This window comes from Perca fluviatilis, chromosome 23 (genome assembly GCF_010015445.1).
Source record: "Perca fluviatilis chromosome 23, GENO_Pfluv_1.0, whole genome shotgun sequence".
Taxonomy (NCBI): domain Eukaryota; kingdom Metazoa; phylum Chordata; class Actinopteri; order Perciformes; family Percidae; genus Perca; species Perca fluviatilis.
Window position 1 is genome coordinate 6,926,311 of NC_053134.1, and position 19,407 is coordinate 6,945,717.

The window sequence follows — 19,407 nt, forward strand, 5'->3', positions numbered from 1 at the left end:
GTGTCAAAGGTCATCATGGGGTGTAAGGGAGGTGGGGTCCCGGGATGGAGGGGCGTTTAGGGTGGGTGTTGACTTGAACCTCAGGAGGTCTCGTTGACCGTTCGCTCCAGCTCTATCACTTTACTGCTGCTCTCCTTCGTCCTCTGCTCCAGAGACCTGAGAGACAAGGATCAGAGGTGTGTTAGGACAACATGAAACAATATGTCACTTCCCACACTAAGATGACACAGAGCTAGATTTAAAGGAACACAGCGACTTATTGTGAATTTAGCTTATTCACCGTAACCCCCAGAGTAAGACAAGTCGATACATACCCTTCTCATCTCAGTGCGTGCTGTAACGCTGTCTGACGGCTCCAGCATTAGCTTAGCCTAGCACAGATCCTGCAGGTAACTGGTTCCAACTAGCCTACTGCTCCGAATTGTGACAAAAGTGACAAAATAACGCCAACATGTTCTTATTTACATGTTGTGATTTGTAGAGTCACAGCGTGTACAAAAAAAACCTAACATGAGACACAGCCATCTTCTAACAGTAAACAAACCGGGAACTATATTCTCAGACAGGCTTGCTGCGAGCATATCACTCCGCCCAAGTACTATATTCTTCCGCCTGAGAATATAGTTCCTGGTTTGTTTACGGTTAGAAGATGGCTGTGTCTCATGTTACGTTGTTTTTTGTACACGCTGTGACTCTACAAATCACAACATGTAAATAGGAACATGTTGGCGTTATTTTGTCATTTATTCGGAGCAGTAGGATTACTGGAACCATTCACCTGCCTGTTCTGTGATGGCCTGATGCCGCTGGAGATGTCAGACAGCTTTACAGCACGCACGGAGATGAGAAGGGTATGTATCGACTTGTCTAACTCTGGGGGTTACGGTGAATAAGCTATATTCCCAATAAGTCAGCGTGTTCCTTTAAATCAGCAAAGAATCTCTTTGTGTAGTGAGACCAGGGAAACAAATGTCATCCAGATTTTCATTATATCAAGGGCTTATTTAAACTACTTGTCAGAGTTTTATGGTTGGGAGTAATTTCACCCGAGGGTCCTTTGCACCATGACCTCGAGCCAAACAACCCCGCAGAAGCTTTTTTCACCTGGGTCGAACATTGGGAGAGTTAGCGTTATCAGCTGGTTAGCTTAGTGCAGGCGCTAATGGATCCAAGAGTGTATCTTGTAAGTTACCCCACTAATAATGCCCGAAATGATACCAAACCTCTACAGTAGTACAAATAGGTTATTTACTTATAAAACGATGGATTGGAAAGTTTGTAAGTACACCAGGAGTTTATGTAAATAACCCTTGCCTGTTGGCGTCTGCTCTCTGCTGCTACCGGCAGTAAGACGAATGCTGGACGTCTACAAATTACAACACCGAAAAGAGATACAACAAACATATTTATTAATTTAATGATTAAATAAGTTTGTGTCTCCAAACTTACCTCAATTATAACTTGTCTCCTGCTAGTTGTACTACAGAACTTTTAAAAAATAAGTTAAATTAATAAATATGTTTGTTGTAACTCTTTTCGGTGTTGAAATTTGTAGACGTCCCTAAGTTATATATTCTAAATAACTATAAAGTTTGTGTGTGTTTACCTTTGCAGGTCCAGCAGCAGGTTTTTCGATGTCTGCGTCTCATTGCTTTTATTTCTGAAGGGTGGGTGTGTTTCCACCATGTTGGGCTCCACCTCCGCCACTTTCTGTTGCTCTGAGCGACGCCACACTGCCATGACGACAGCCGACGTGTCCTCCCATTGGGCGGGATATTCCCCGCCTAGACCGAGGAGGTGTGGCTGCTCGTCTTCGAACGTTGATAACAGATTCCTCGACTTCACTAAAAAAAGAAAAAAAAAACCATTTTAATTAACTTTTTTATTTTAATATATCCCTGTTTGAGGAAAAACTTCGCTCTGTATCTTAAACAGGATAATAACGTTTTTCAACCTTTTCAGACTGAACACACACCAGTGGCACCAGTCATGCATGGGAGCAACACGCACAAATACACACTATCCTGTACACATGCTATTTAAGATATATTCTGCCTTTTGAAAAACTGCCTGTGTGTTTGTTTGTGTGGGCAGGATTGGACAGGAAACTGGATTTGATTGTTAAGAAAATGATATCTGGACTCTATTAAAAATGTGTGTGTGTGTGTGTGTGTGTGTGTGTGTGGGAGGTAGTAAAGAGGATGTAGTGAAAGGTCAGCCCTTGTAATCAGTAGCTCTGTAGCTCTCATAGCAGTGTTGTAGGTGGAATCTGATTATTGGCGAGGTTATAATGGGCCTGCACAGTTTTATAGTCGAGAACTAATGATGTAATGATTCATTACAATGGAAACAGCAGGAAAGGTCAGTTTAGCTGAAAACTGTCTAAAAGTCTACTTTCAATAATTATTTTATAGCCAGTCTCAGGGTGCATATCTTATTGTAGCTGCACACAAATGAATATATTGATGTTTTTGTGGTTAAATTGGAAACAATAGCATTTCTATATCGTTCAAAATATGTGTATAAAATGTTTGTATAATTGTGATCACTTGTTAATGTTGAGGTTTCTTCAACTTAAAAAGGTCCCATATTATGCTAATTTCCAGCATCATACTTGTATTTTGGGTTTCTACTAGAACAGATTTACATGCTTTAATGTACTAAAAACACATTATTGTCTGAATATACTATACCTGTATTCACCCTCTGTCTGAAACACTGTGTTTAGCGCCTGTCCCTTTAAGCCCCCCTCCCGAGAAAGCCCAGTCTTCTCTGATTGGTCAGTTTTCCGGGTATTCCGGAACTGTGCTTTCAGAGTCTCGGCACTGTCATTGCAGCCGGGAAATGACTGTAACGCCCACGCCCGCCGATAGGGGGGGACAAACGGGTCTGTTGTCCCGGGCCCACAGTAGGGGGGGGGCCCAGAACTGGGCCCTCATTAAATTATGGAAGAATTAAAAATCTTTTTTTTAAATAGGCCTATTTGTGGAAAAAAATATGTAGCATAATATTTGAATTACATAAAAGCGTTTTATTTGTTTTCTTCCTAATTGTCCTGGAAATGGTGGTCAAGAACCCCCCCACCCCCAACATAAAAATGGTTTGGCCACTGATCAAAATTTGATATTGTCACTTGATTTGAAGTTCGAATACGCTCAAAATGTCCGGTCAGCACAAGTCCGGAGCTCGGAAAAGGAAAGAGAGAAGAAGAAGAAGAAAATAGAGGCCTTAGAGATTTTCTAAACAAATATTTAAAAAAGGTGGTGACGGTGAAGCTGGAACTGTCAACGTAAGCAAGGTAAGAACCAGCGGCAATAACGTTCTGAGCCTTGTAACATAACGTAACAGGCCAGCTCTAATGTTAACGTCCATTAGCTTGTATAAAAGCCTGACACAACACGTTAACTTTGACAGAAACAGTTGAGTTTGGTAGCTCCATCAGTAAGGATGAGACAGAGAGAGATCCAGCTGCAGTCAGGTGACGACAGAGAGTGATGCGGGAGGGGCCCGGCTGCGAACGGAGGGACAGAGTCAGGCTACCCGTGAGAGAGAGAGAGAGAGAGATAGAGAGAGATAGAGAGATTGTGTGGAAGAGGTTCGCTGGCCCTGTCGGAGAGTCTGAGCAAGATGGATCAGAGACTGATTACACACTTAATTTCAGTAAGAGATGTGAGGAGAGGAAGAGCAAGGGAAAAGGAGAGATCTGGCCGCGAGGGGGGGGCCCATCTAAGATCTCGTCCCGGGCCCAGGCAAGACTGTCAGCTGGCCTGGTAACGCCACTGTAGTGGCACTTTCTACCTATATTTATGGTGCGTTCTTTTTGTCCACCGAAGTCAATCTACGAGTCGTTTTCCGGAGTTACGAACCGGAAGTTGCAAAAAGAACGCCCCCGAGGTCGTATATATACGACTGTCAAGTCGTCTGAACTCAGAGGACCCCGAGCTCACTTTCAAAGATGGCTACATCGTGCATCACACGTAGTAAACATTGTGGTTTTCTACAATTTTAAGCACTTTTGTCGTTGTTGTAACCAAATGAAGAAGTCGTACACATAGCACTGTATACTGCTACCTATAGGCATGTCGCTACAGTCTTATTATGAGTTAAATACCGCCTAATTAGTTATTTTGTAGCTTGTGCAGCTGAAATTGGCTAGAGACGCTCGGTTGCTATATGACAACAATGGTTTTAAGCCGAGTCTTGAGCAGAAAGCAGAGCTTTGTGCAGCGTCCTTATTCACCAACATGCAACAGTAGCCTAACGTTAATCAAAACGTAATTTTCATGTATCAAACTGTGAAATATATGTGTGTAATATGTCAATAACTGGGTGAATAGAATCCTAAATGTTACTAAAAATGTTACAAAAATCCATCTTTTCTCCGACTCGTAGTATTGTGTGACAAAAAGAACGCAACAACCCGCGGTTATTCGTTTTTCGACATGGATGTGACGTCACACTCAAGCTACTAGTCGCGATTACAAGACAAAAAGAACGCACCAATAGTATAGTTGTGACATCACAGTCTTGACGGCTCATTTAAAAGGCAGTTTCTGAATACAGGCTGTGTGCATTTCTCTGTGGATTGAGCGTTCTGGTATTGTCACAGTATTTATATAGCACCTTGACCTGCTTCATAAACCCCAAAAGACATGGGAATCTCACTTTTTACAATATGGGACCTATAAGATGACATTTCACCTTTAATTTGTCTCTTCCTGCAATAAAGAAGAGGCTGTTCAGACACCATCAGGTGTGGTTCTGGTATTGTCACAGTATTTATATAGCACCTTGACCTGCTTCATAAACCCCAAAAACATGGGAATCTCACTTTTTACAATATGGGACCTATAAGATGACATTTCACCTTTAATTTGTCTCTTCCTGCAATAAAGAAGAGGCTGTTCAGACACCATCAGGTGTGGTTCTGGTATTGTCACAGTATTTATATAGCACCTTGACCTGCTTCATAAACCCCAAAAACATGGGAATCTCACTTTTTACAATATGGGACCTATAAGATGACATTTCACCTTTAATTTGTCTCTTCCTGCAATAAAGAAGAGGCTGTTCAGACACCATCAGGTGTGAATCTTAATGAATAAGATTATTTTTGACAACTTGGAGGCCACCCAACAAGCTTTCAACACCAACGGTCAGCAACATCACCTTAGAAAGTTTATAGAGTGTATAGTTTAATTACCTGTGGTTGTGTAGGACTCTTTGACAGCCAGCTGTTTAGAAGCGAGGCCAGTTGCAGTGATGGTGGAGCATGGAGTCAAACTGCTGGGGTAGAAACTCCCCAAAAACAGAGCAAAACACAACACGACCACCTACAGAAGGACAGGGGGGGGAGAGGGAGAGAGAGAGAGAGAGAGAGAGAGAGAGAGAGAGAGAGAGAGAGAGAGAGAGAGAGAGAGAGAGAGAGAGAGAAATAAATTATAAATGCTAAGCTGCTAATGAATGATGGAAGCAGATGTTTCAAATTTAATATTTTAATCAATGTTTCACCACCACAATCTCCTGTTAGCACGCACGCACGCGCACACACACACACACACACACACACACACACACACACACACACACACACACAGACAGACACACACACACACACACTGTACAAGTACCATTAGGCATGATGAAGTCTGGGTGCCTGCCATCCTGCAGGACTTGGGGACTTTGCCGGCCACCGCCGCCTGCAGAGACTGCAGCTGCTGTAGCAGAGACCTGGGGAGGAAGAACACACACTCAGGTTAGACACACACACACAGGTTAGACACACACACTCATACACATACATGTAATATACACAGATTAGAGACACACACAAAACACAACAGTCCACAACAACTTGAAATGTGGAGTACTAGTTGCAAGAATTGACATATTTTGATGTAAATATTTGTCGCAGTTTTGTCAAAGCACATGTATTTTTTTCCTTTAGTAAAAGATCTACATTTTCCATTGTTATACACCACCATCTTTTATATACTGTATATATAAATAATATGCAGTGGTGTAAGGTACTTACACCTGTTAGGTACTTTTACTTTATTTGAGTGTTTCCATTTTCTACTACGTTATACTGATATTCCACTACAATTCAGAGGGAAATATTGTAGCTTTTACTTTTATTATTTTTTATTTATTATTTGATAACTTTAGTTACTTTGCAGATTCAGATTAATAATACAAAATATATCATCATATATTAATATATATGATTCCAAAATGGGCCATTCTGCATTATGATGACTAGTTCTGGTACTTTAAATATATTTTCATGCTAATATTTTTTGTTCTTTTACTTACAGTAACTAACATTCTGAATGATTTTACTTGTAGCAGAGTATTACTTCACTGTAAGTAAAATATCTTCTTTCACCCGTTTATATGTAAATAAAATAACGCGTATAAACAGGAACAAAACTGTTCAGAGTTAATGTCTTTTATTCAGCATTAGTCAGAGGATTTGTTCCATTGTTTGCTTCGTTAAAAGGGCAGCTTAACAAGACACTGTCCAGTTGCACCAGCATCAACACACACTAAACACACACACACACACACACACACACACACACACACACAAAACTGGTTCATTTAACTTTCAGACAGAAAGCCCACTTTAACCACTGAGTGGAAAACAAGACCCAAAACAGCTGTGTTCCAGTCAGATGTATACACTGCACTCACTGAGTGCACCACACACACACAGACACACACAGACAGACACAAAGACAGACACAGACACACACACACACACACACACACACACACACACACACACACACACACACACACACACACACACACACACACACACACACACACACACACACACACACACACACACACACACACACACACACACAGTTCATCCATGCAGAACAAGAGCAAACAACACAGTCTAAATTGAAGCAGCTTGAGCATTTTACATTCAAATAGCCTCATGATTATGCATGGGTGCAAAATTGCTTTTGAACAGATCTACAGGGAGCTTTTGATTCAATAATAAAATTCTGTTTCCTGAAACATCCTCCCTCCATGATCCTCTCAGCTACACAGTGTGTGATAAAAACAAATCCTTTAAAAGGATTGTAAAAAGTAAAAATTGTATATTCAATTTTGAAAGTGAAATCCCTGAGGATGTGACAGGGTTGGATTCAGAGTGACATTTTCATTTTCAGAACTGAATCCTCCCTTGTTTAACTTCCTGCTGTTTTGACTGTCACCGCCACTGTTGAATCATTGTGACTGAGACCTTTCCTGCAGCTCGCACATCTGTGTCACCACTGACAGAATCTACGAAGATTAAAGGTGCTCTGTCCCGCGTTTTTTAGGCTACAAATTTTTTTGTCACATACAGCAAACATCTCCTCACTATCTGTGAGCTGCCTGTCCCCTAAACACACTGCGGTCTCTGTAGACAGCCCAGGCTCCACAAACAAAAAAACAAACTGCGCCAACCTGCACCACCAAACATAACAAACAGTGTTCCAGCCAATAACCGACAAGAAGGACTTGGGGGTGGGGGTTGGGAGATTAGTGTGTGGAAAGGAGGGGGAGGGGGAGGGGACGGGATGAGGAGGAGGGAGGGTCGAGCTACCCTCGTTTTGTGTCAAAATACTTTGAACGTCAACAAGAAGTGCCGTCACCCAACATTGCTTAGAGCACCTTTAAAGTATCAAAAGTAAAAGTACTCACATTGCAAAATGGCTCTTTTTAGAGTGTTTTGTCATTATGCAGCCTTCAAGGTCCCAAAAGATTACTTCTTTTTATTTTTTTATTTTATGTGCACAAGATTATTAATTTGTACACACAGGTTTGTGTGCAATAAGATAATTAAATAGTAAAAACTTCAATAAGTACATGATGATAAAGTACAACTCCAACCTGAGTCGGCAACGGAAAACAGCTGTGAGGTTATGTGGGACCTTTAATCGATAACAATGCATCATAATTAATAAGTTGATCATATGTTTTGTATGTAAAGTCAAAGTAACTGCACCGGTTCAATAAATGAAGTGAAAAACATTTCCCTCTGAAATGTAGTGAAATATAAGTATAAATTGGATTCACTTAAGTAAAGTACAAGTACCTCAAAATTGTACTTGAGTAAATGTACTTTCCACCACTGCGTTGTAGTGTTACCTGAAGCTGTTTGCATGCAAGAAAACAAGATAAATAAATGATTATTAATAACTATTATTATTATTATTACTACATGTATTTTATTGTTGATATGATACAGCTATGTAGGAATATATAGATGTTGTCTAGCTATTAAACAATCTTTTTGTTACCTGAACATCATTACTCCAAAATCAGAACTACTTGAATTTAATGGGTGGAGAGTCTAAAACACATGTTCCAGGACCTTTATACGAAGTCAATCACATGTGCAGTGAGTGTATTAATATGTACAGTATGTGTGTATAATCTGTGTACACCGACTGTGTTGTTCTTACTTGTTGGTACACTCCAGAGTTTCCACTTTCCTGCGCAGCTCGTTGTTTTCGTTGGAGCAGGTCTCCACCCTGTGGTCAGACAGGAGTACTGCAGGATCAGTGACTGGACATTTTCTATGTATCCATCTACAGTAGCATGACTAGATGCATATATTTCCTTTTTTTTTTTTTTTAAATATCTAATTTGTTTCTCATTACATTTGTAGTTGCCGTTTTTGTAGCCGACAAAATTCCCCTCGATTTTATTCTGCGCACACGCACAAAGCCTCATTTCAACCTTACAATAATATATTTCTATCAATCAACATTTTTTTATATAGCACTTTACAGCAACCAGGAGGTATCCAAAGAGATTTACATCAAGAACCAAGACTAAAACAACATAACATACATCAAAAAGAATGAAACATAGAAAACAGCAAAATCAGAAAAGGTTACATAGAAACAGGAGGAGGAGAGGGGAATTGTCACATCACTACTACATCCTAAAAGCCATTCTAAATAAATAAGTTTGGCTCTAAAAAGAGCTACATCTGTAAATATATAATATCATTAAGTTCAAAAATAGATTAAAGAAATCAATACTTGACCAATATAGAAAAGAATAGACCGAAACATAGAAATGTCATTATAATGTAAAGGTATTGTTGTATATTGTTGTAAGTTATTGTAAGACCTGAAAGATTGTATGCTGTATTTGCATATCTATTTGTTTTATAATATAATGATATTGTGAAGTAGGGGCAGGACCTAATAAGCTATTTGCTTCTGCCTGCTCCTTCTCAAACTTATATTTTTTTATTATTATTTTTTTTGTCTTTGGTAAATTCTGATTGTTTGCGTTTGAATTTTGGGGTTTTAATTTTTTTTTCTTTTTTTTGCAACATTGTTGATTGTTCAATATAAACAATATATATATATTTGGTTCAAGGTTTGCTCATAATATATGAAATACTGTAAATAGTATATTAAATACAGAATACAGAACTATTTCATGTGTTATAAAATCAGTAATTGAGTTGCAGTAAATCCATTAATAAATGAAATGAGCAGAAAAGCAATAAAAGCAGCAAAAGCCAATGTGTTTTGTTGCAGAGCGATAGTTATTTGAATGTCCCAGTCTCTGTGCTGTGATGATAGAATAAAGGAGAAGAAGAGGAGGACTTACTTCTTCTCCAGAGCGTCCATGTACTCTTTCTTCTTCCTGCGACTCTCCTGAGCCGAAATCTAAAACAAAGAAAAATACATTTAGAGAAGAAGAAGCGTTTACTTTATGTCGTGTTACAGAGTTCAACCAGTATTGAGGTTATCCTCAGCTTTATTTTTTAAAACATGACTTCCTATAATCTGTTCATGTCAGAGTTGATAAGAACAGGTGCACACAGATGAGGAACGTTTGTGAATACTAGATTCTTCCGTCACTATTTTCGGTAAAAAAGTCATGCTTCAATCTTTCATCGGCGTATTTCTTTTATTTACGCTTTAACTCTACACACTTTCTTAAGGATGGATGCTTGAAGGACAACATCTCTCCCAGTGATTTGCTTCTATTCATCACTTCTGTTCTTATCAGAGCAGAAACTCCATTGAATCAAAATGTATCACCACATTTGATTCACATTAAGTAACTGTAATTGACAACTTGTTTGGATTGTTTATTAATAATAATATGGCTATGGATATACTGGCCTGATATATCAGTCTGTACCTTATTTTTGATCTTCCTGCGGATCTTTTTCAGCGCCTTCTCTTCAGATTTGGTGAGCGGCAGTTTGGTGGGGACCGGGTAACCTTCAGCCACCAGCGTACGGCGCTCCTCCTCCGTCAGCATCAACGGGCCCGACCCCTGCAGCTTCTACACACACAAAAAGAGAAATTCAATCGTTATGACCCAGAAAATGTTTTGTTGAAGCAAGTTCTCAACGATGCAAGAAGATGGTTTACTGAAATACAGTTTATTATTAGCCGGTAAATAACTCTAAATAAGTGGACGTCTCATGTTGGAACATAATATTAGTAACACTTCTTTTTGGCCGTTTATATGTAATTAGTCTCGCATTGCCAGACCTTCCTCCACAGCGCTGTGGAGGAGGGTCTGCCTAGTCCACACGGCATTCCGGGATGGGAGAAAAACGTGCTCTGGTTTATTGGCATTTCTTTAAACCAATCACAATCGTCATGGGCGGAGCTAAGCGTCGGACGGAGCAACGGCGCCGCTGCAAAATAGCCTCTGGAAAGAACTTGTTTTGGAGGAACGTGTGTACATTCAAAAGTTGTTTTAGTCGTGCAGCAGAAAACTCAGACTGGACAGATAGTCCAGCTCGCTGTCTGGATTTACCCTGCAGAGATCTGAGGAGCAGTTAACCATAGTCCTCACAAATCCACCGGAGGTTAGAACGCCAACACAGAGAAAGCAGAAGGTGACGGACATCCGGCGGAATTTCCGGCGGCACCTGAACAATCCCGGAAGTGAAACGTCGTCGATATAGACTACTATGTAATCAAATGTGAGACCTTTTGAGTGAAAAGAAGCAAACTAACATCCAAATGACATCAGATGTTACTTACGTGAGCAGCGGTGAGCAGAGGGGAGTTGGACAGCGAGGAAGCCGCGCGAGGCGACACCTTCAGACCGGCCTGGGATGGAGGAGGGCTGGTGGGGGAGGTGGGGCAGGACAGGCCGGGCGGGGCGTGGACAGGGCTCTGACTGCCCTCAGAGTCGCTGCTGAGGGAACTGGGAGGAGTGGGGGGCATCTGCAGCGACTCCAGACCTGAAAGACGATTGTTATGAGGGACTTTTTTAAGATTAAAACGTATGCAAATGTATTTCAGGGTGAAATATGAAGTGACTGTTGAGTGAGGTTTTCTCAGAGGAAATTAAAGTGCATTTTTTGATGACAGTCTTGATTAAAAAACTGGACATGATACTATCACAGTCTTATTGCTGATAGTAGCATTAAAATAAACTAATGTAGTATCAACTTTTTTGCAGTGTGAGCACATTATGAGGTAACAGCAAACGGCCAGCAGGGGTCCTTGTAGCATTAGATAACCGACATGCAACAGCAAGAGGAAGAGGAAGAGGAAGAGAGGGGGGAAACATTTAAATTCAGACCTTTGGGTGAAAGATTGAGAAACTGGTCCACTTCATGAGGCTCCAGTTTAATCTGGGGGATGATGTTCTCCTCTTTGATCTGTAGAAAGAAGACAGGGTTACAAACCGTGACAAAAAAAAATAACCACAAATATCCGTTTTCATCCTGATCATCACCCTGAGCGCTCACCTTGAGGCCTTTGCTTTGGTTGTGGCTGCTGACGGTGGTCTGAGGTGGGCTCGCGGCAGCATCAGGGGCCACACCGGGGCCCTCAGGAGCCTGGGGCCCTGCGCTGGAGGCCAGAGAGAGAGAGAGGTTGGGGAGGAGGGAAGGAGTCTCACACAGGATGCTGTCAATGGCGTCCTCCTGCTCCATGGGCCAATCAGCGGAGTCCCCATCAGACTCTGCTGCACAAGAAGCAACACGGACTCCTGTTAGTGTTTCTGTGATTTTAAATGGACTCCTTTTTGTACATTTTTATGCCTCGACCAACATCTGAAATACATCTCTACATTTTAAAAGGACTCGGATGTTCTATAGCCTATGTTTTTTTGTTTTTTATCTATTTCCACTTTATACTCTTTTAACTGAGAAGAACACTGTCATTCACTTACATTTTATTAAAGTGCTCATATTATGCTTTTTGGCTTTTCCCCCTTTCCTTTATTGTGTTATATATCTTTTTGTGCATATTATAGGTTTACAAAGTGAAAAAGGCCAAAGTTCACCCCAAAGGGACTTACCATCTCCAACAGAAAACACTGTTCACCAACTGCTCCAAACAGCTCTGTTGTAGTCCAGCCTTTACTTCAGAGACAAACGTGGTCACTTTGTAACACACGTTATAATGCTCGCCTAGCTGCTAGCGTGGCACGCCCTCATACTCTGCAACTGACTGGCTAGTAGTCCTTACCTAGCTACTGCACATGTGCGACTCCCAACAAAGATGGAACAGAAGTGAGATTCCTCACTCTGTAGCTAAAACAGAGAGCTCAACACACAGGGTGAAAAGAGGAGCTGCAGCAATGTGCAGTTCAACACATATATGGTGTTTTCTGAAAATTAAACCACATAAACCTATTCTGGTACAACCTCTAAATACAATTATGAACCTGAAAATGAGCATAATATGAACACTTTAAGTGATTCTGGGTGGTGGATTAATTTGACTGTGTTCCTTCTCTGTTTACAGAATATTTGGTCCTATACATCTGCTATTAAGACTTAAAGGTGTGCATATATATTATATATACACATATTTAAAGAGAAAGAATAATTAAATAATAAATGCACAGGTAAAAATGCATGTATTGTACAAAGTATAAGAGAAGTTTGTAGAGGAAATGTCTAATTTTAGAAAAGAAGTGACAAGCCAAAATGTTTAAAACCACTGGTTTTTATCTTTAACAATATTTGGTATTTTATCAGGTTATATTCACCATATTTTGTAAAGTAACAAGAAGCTATATCTGTTTGATACATGTAGAGGAGTGAACAAGTCTAAGTGTATGAAGTGAAATCAAGTAAAGTACAGGTACGTAAACACAAAATATATATATATATATATATATATATATATATATATATATATATATATATATATATATATATATATATATATATAAATATATATATATATATACACACACACACACACACACACACACACACACACACACACACACACACACACACACTTTCCACCACTGAAATCAGCAAACTTACACAGTCAGTAATGTCAGTTACACAGCAATATCTTTAACCTGTATTATTAAGATACTACAATGATCTGTGTCTCACCGGCGTCGCTGCCTTGCTCTCCGGTCAGGTGCGACAGCGGCGACTGTGGGCGGCTGTCCCCGCAGAGCGAGTAGCTGTGCTCGGCCGTGATGTGCGGGGGGAGAGGGGAAGACGGGGACAGGTCGCTCCCGTCCTCCCCCTCCATGGCCTCCACTCCGCCTCTCACCCCGGACAGGAAGGGGTCGCTGAGCAGCTGGCCCAGCAAAGCATCCTGGGACAGATCGTCGAGGAGCTCGGAGAAGTGCTGCACAAAGGAGGAAGAAAACACTATAAATATCTTATTTAACGCAAGCATAAAATATCAATGTGAAGCCAGCGGAGTCGAGGAGACAGACCGATAATTATACAAAGTCACTCGGTTAGAGTCTGTGACAGCCGGCCCTGTAATTATAGACTACTAGATCTTTTTATTGCCACCTTTCCTTGAAGTTTTCCTCTGCTCTCCCTCAGGGAACACGGAAGCAGCCAATAATAAACTTGTCTTTCACTGTTTCCAATCACTGTTTCTCTTTCTGTGTGTGTGTGTGCGCGCGTGTGAATCTCAGTGTGGTGAAAAAGTTAACAGACAAGCCCTCCTCCTTAATCTCCACTTTCATCCCCCCCTTCGTCCTCCTCCACTACATTCCCACTGCTGCTTTCTTCCATCCTGCTCCTTATCTTTTTGTTCCATCGCTCAACGAGCTGAGCGTTCAGATGTTGTGACCTCCGTTTTCAGGTGTTGTGACAAACATAAACAAAAGGCCCTGCAGGTGATGTGTTGATAACATACGGACATACAGTTCCTGTGTGAACATTAGCGAGCTTGAAACTGGTAGAGAGATCCCTGTAATTACTGTTGAGCAGCCAGCAAATCATCACTAGCTTATATTTCACTTATATTTTCTTGATTTTCGTCGACAAAATGTTGGTAAAAAGTGACAAATGTTCGTCACAATTGGTTGACAAATGTCTTGCTCTGTCCGACTAACAGTCCTCTGTTCTAAGAAAAGTTCACTTTTATTAGAAATAAGTGAACTACTCTCACCACATTGGCATACTTATTGGCCGTTAAGTAACACAATATTTAAATAAGTCTAATACGAGTAAGAGTTAACAGCGCAATCTTATGATGTAAATGTCTGACATTCACATAAAAACTACAGAATGAAAGTCTTGTCCTCACTCGAACTCATCGCCCCCCTCAATGTTAAAATATGTTCTGATGTAACTTCAGCTGCTCAAATTCTGTTGCCGGGCAGAATATGCTTAATGTGTCCAATGAAATAATGGCCATATGGGAGAAGTCTGGGCTCAGCCAATGAGGAGGGGATAAACAATTTAAATCAAATACGCATGAAACTGTGACATTGAAAACTGAGAGGAGGAAAGAAATGGGAAAAAAAGGACACAGAAGAAAGAAACGATGCAAAGGAAAGGAAATAAAACGAAAGCAAGAAAAGGAAATGATAAAGAAAGGAAGGAAATGAGAGAAAAGGAATGGAATGAAAGGAAAAGGAAGGAAAGAAACAATGCAAGCAAACCAAATAGAAACAATGCAAGGAAAGGAAATGAGAAAAAGGAAGGAAAGGAAAGAAACTAGGTAAGGAAACTAAATTAAATTAAATATTTGAAAAATAAATGAAAAGAGAAAAAAATAAGGAAAGGAGAAAAGAGGAAAGGACAAGAAGGGAAGGAAAAGGAAGGAAAGGAAAGGAAAGAAAAGGAAAAAAAGGGAAAGGGATGGGAAGGAAAGAAAGAAAAGGAAATCTAGTTCACACAAAGTTAAGAGTTAGGTAACATCAGACAAAAGAGGAATGACAATAGATGTAGGGACGTAGGCAAAGACGGAGTGAAATCAAGAAGGAGGAAACAGGAGAAGGGTGGACGGCCGAACGGCAAACATGTGGATTCAATTACAGGCCGAGAGGCTTCAAGCACTTTCTATCACACACACAAACACACACACACACACACACACACACACATTCAGTGAAATGACCTCGTAACTCCATGAACACAGCAGCACACTCCTGCCACCTCATGCTGCCCTATAAGGCCGGTTTCAGGCCTGTGTGTGTGTGTGTGTGTGTGTGTGTGTGTGTGTGTGTGTGTGTGTGTGTGTGTGTGTGAGTGATGCAAACAATGACTGCAGACCATGAATATAGGAGGGGAAGAAAAATATTTTACACATTTATCCAGCGAAATGACACCATTTCCATATTTTGGCCAATATGAATATGCATGTGCCAAAACCCACCACATCATGGGCAAACATTACAGTAGTTTACACCCCCCGTCCCCCGTCCCCCATGTCTCCTGGTAACCACATCACTACAGTTACCAAGAGCCATCGTCTACGTCAAACTGTGCTGCTGATATTATTAAACCTTTTCAGACGCTGACAGTTGTGGGTTTTGCTGCGATGATAGTAATTATAACGCAATTAACTCTGCTAAAAGTGAGCATTATTTTAAAGTTTTTTAAAAAGGAGAAAAATGCTTTCTAAATGTCTTCTTACAGCTGAAACGAAGTTTATTGATGTACAATAAACAGAAGTATGGCCCTGAATATGTTATAACTCGCTTATCTAGAAGCTAAAAGATGTTTAGTATTTACTATGAGGGTACAATTCTGTTTCTTTTTATTCAGATTAAATTTCAGAGAAGAAAAACATAATGGTAAAAGAGAAAGAGGGTGTAGTTGTAGGGAGGGGTAATTACATACAGCCATACCCATCTTTAAAAAAAAAATTAAACCATATTTTGTGGGTTTACATGACCTTTGACATCACCATGTAATTGCAGCAGCAGCTCATTGAGACAATTAAGTTAGAGCGGGCACACATGTGCTGAGGGGCTTATGCCTCGACGCAGAGGTCCAGGGTTCGGGTCCGACCTGTGACGATTTCCTGCATGTCTTCCCCCTGTCCTTTCTCACCTAGCTGTCCTATCCATTAAAGGCGGAAAAGCCCAAAAATAATCTTAAAAAAAAACAAAAAACATTGGAGCCCAACTTTCACAATTTGCATATAAAAATGTCATACTTTTCGGAGTCCATCGCAAATAAATATCCATAAATCTGCTCGGAAATCCAAGACAAAAGACACTGCAGAACTTGCCTGAGAAACATCTTTTTTTTAATCCGGTGATAGTTGTCTGTACATCCACATGCACACTGCAAACAGCAGCCGCAAATAGCTAATTCGCCATACTTTTAATTATGCTAATTTGCCCAAATGAAAATAAAAATACAGACAAAAACAGGGGCTCAAGTTGTAGTGTCAAGACTTTTACACAGAAAGGAATAAAGCCTCATCTTGTTTAAGAAAAGGAAATGGGAGAGGTCCAACTTTGCAGAACCACACCAACAGACGCATATAGGGAGGATCTGTATACGCTCCCTGTCATTTCTGCAGTGGGAGTGTGTGGTTGTGGTTGAAAGAAGAAAATGTGATGGAGACCGGGCTGCAGGATCGGTCAGTGGTCGGGCGTAACTCATCTCACACACACACACACACACACACACACACACACACACACACACACACACACACACACACACACACACACACACACACACACACACACACACACACACACACACACACACACACACACACACACACACACACAAACCTCTTTGTCTTTTCAGCCTAACAGAGAGGTGTTATTTGGGTTTGAATGTAACTCGACACTCTCCAGCTGGGAAACAGAACCTGAAGCCTCAATGGGAAAACTGGGAGTTTAACCTGGAACTAGGGCAAGTATCAGTAACTACTCTAAAAGGAGCCGTGACAATAACAAAGAGGCTATTCTCATATGTTTCTTCTCCATGCAACACGTTGAAAACATCGCTGAAAGTGCAGATTGTAATCTTTTAATGAAGCCACGATGAAGTCTGCAGACGGAGGAGGAAACGCAGAGTGATTAACGCTCGAGTTCTGGCGAAACATCGGTGCTGCACACAGAAATCCTGTGCCATCCAAAGAGAGACAGTACTTTGAGAAGCTTTGCTATGCATTCAATATGTCTTATTTAAATCAGAGAAATACTGATGAAGGAAAGTCGCCAAACTAGGTCAGAAAAGTCTGTTGAACAATCAGAGGCAGAGCTGTCTTTGACATTTGCTAATCAGCAACGAACACTAAGGACAGCTGAGGCGTCTGGAAATGTCATTTGTTTGGCAGGTATTTGGTTATAAATTAATAAAAGTATTGGACAAAGAAAGGTGAAGGGATCACCAGAGTTGTTACAATTCATCCTGAGGGGGACATGCACGTGTGCACCAAATTTCAAAGCCAATTCATCCGCTTTTTCACTCAAAACAACAAGTGTCAACCTCGTGGTGGTGCTACAGGTAAAGTCAGAGGATCACCAAAGTCAGTAGGATTCATCCTCTGGGGATCATTAATGTGTGTACAAAAATGTAATTGCAATCCATCCAATAATTGTTTCGATATTTCAGTCTGAGGTAAAGGGGTCGACCTGTTCCCTAAAAAACTAGTTACCAGGCGGAGTGGCAAGTGACAAGGCTTCACAATAAAAGCCTCGACAGCTGTGTTGGTAGTTAGGACTTAAATTAACGATCTGAAAGAGGAGGAAGGAATGTCCTCTCAGGTGTGTAATTATTCTGTAAGTGAAGTAGGAGGTCTGTTTTAACCCTTAGTGATCAGAGGTTTAAACTTCGGAGGTCAGAGGAGGAGGAGGAAAGTTTGAACACCTTCCTCCTCTGAAAAGCAAATACCAGATGTGAAGAGTCTCCTGAAAATACACACACACACACACACACACACAGGCCCAAGGGTCATCTGCCTCGAGTGTGTGTATTAGTGTCTGTGTGTGTGTGTGTGTGTGTGTGTGTGTGTGTGTGTGTGTGTGTGTGTGTGTATACCTTGCCCTGGACTCATCTGTGTGTACTTTTGCTGATGACCCAGCTTCAACACACACCAATAAAAAAAAAAAAAAAAAAAAAAGACTTTATGTCAAGATGAACTGAATGACTCATTGGTTTGATTTGGATCCAGGTTGAAGACTATCACACATTACCAACACGTGTCTCATCATAACCAGATAACCAGAATGAACCCTCCGGTTGTCCTCGGGTCAACTTGAACCCATTTTCAAAAAGTTTCTATAATCAGAAATTTGGGTTTCTTTCAACCGAATTGTCCCAAAACATAACATGGATGGTTCCCTACAATGCTCATCACAAGTAAAATAAATGATCAGATCACTACTTTCATTGAATTTGGGTGTTTTATCCAAGGTTATAGCAGTTGATGAAAAAAAATGATAAAAGAACGTTGAAAAAAATGATAACAATTTTGGAAAAATCTTCAAAAACGTGGTGCAAAAAGTAAGAAAACAAACAAACGGCAAAAGTGACAAAAGTGTGGAAAAAAAGAAGTTTGGATTTCAAATCTCGACCCAGAAAAAACTAAAAGTTGCTTGGTCGACAGGAAGACAACACAAGGGTTAACCTGACCATTTTATCTGCCGGTTTATTTGTCTGTTGTTTATTCATTTGTGTGAGAATATTAAAAGAGATTTTTATTTTATTCCACTAATCAGTCTAGCAAGTCACCAATAGGTTTATAACTTGTGACTAATGGATTTGTCAATAGTTAATACATAATTTAACAATTAACTTAATAGATCAATATAAACCATTAATAAGAAAAGTCCATCGCAACTAAACACCCATAAAGAGCACTGAGAAGATGTCTAATAGAGCTGGGTGATATGGAGAAAATCAAATATCACAATATATTTGACCAAATACATTGAAGTCGATATTGTGTGTAACACAATGAGAGTTTTGATGAATAATCACCAATAATGTGGATATAATGACTAAGTGGGTAAAGGCAAATAATAGACAGTCTGGTAAGTTCAGAATATCACATCACAGCAGCTTTTTAAAAATCAGGAAAAGACGCTTGTGCCATATTACGATATCCAAAATTTAAGACAATATCTAGTCTCATATATCGATATCGATATGATGTGATATCGATAGATTGCCCAGCCCTAATGCATAATAAACATTGAAGCACAGACCTG

At 40.3% G+C, this 19,407-nt stretch overlaps 1 protein-coding gene across 2 annotated transcripts in view; it reads right to left on the reverse strand.

Moving 5' to 3' along the window:
- The window catches only part of creb3l2 (cAMP responsive element binding protein 3-like 2), a 35,784-nt gene continuing 16,377 nt past the window's right edge, over nucleotides 1-19,407 (reverse strand). The window contains exons 2-12 of one of the 2 annotated variants that reach the window (XM_039792201.1): nucleotides 13,367-13,610; nucleotides 11,756-11,970; nucleotides 11,587-11,665; nucleotides 11,040-11,242; nucleotides 10,180-10,326; nucleotides 9,640-9,698; nucleotides 8,472-8,540; nucleotides 5,631-5,730; nucleotides 5,204-5,333; nucleotides 1,607-1,844; nucleotides 1-156 (exon numbers count right to left, since the gene is read on the reverse strand). In XM_039792201.1, the coding sequence (XP_039648135.1) occupies nucleotides 81-156; nucleotides 1,607-1,844; nucleotides 5,204-5,333; nucleotides 5,631-5,730; nucleotides 8,472-8,540; nucleotides 9,640-9,698; nucleotides 10,180-10,326; nucleotides 11,040-11,242; nucleotides 11,587-11,665; nucleotides 11,756-11,970; nucleotides 13,367-13,610 (1,560 nt within the window). In that variant the 3' untranslated portion in view covers nucleotides 1-80. Of the gene's footprint in view, nucleotides 157-1,606; nucleotides 1,845-5,203; nucleotides 5,334-5,630; nucleotides 5,731-8,471; nucleotides 8,541-9,639; nucleotides 9,699-10,179; nucleotides 10,327-11,039; nucleotides 11,243-11,586; nucleotides 11,666-11,755; nucleotides 11,974-13,366; nucleotides 13,611-19,407 lie in introns of both variants that reach the window. The other variant, XM_039792200.1, reaches the window with a different exon arrangement.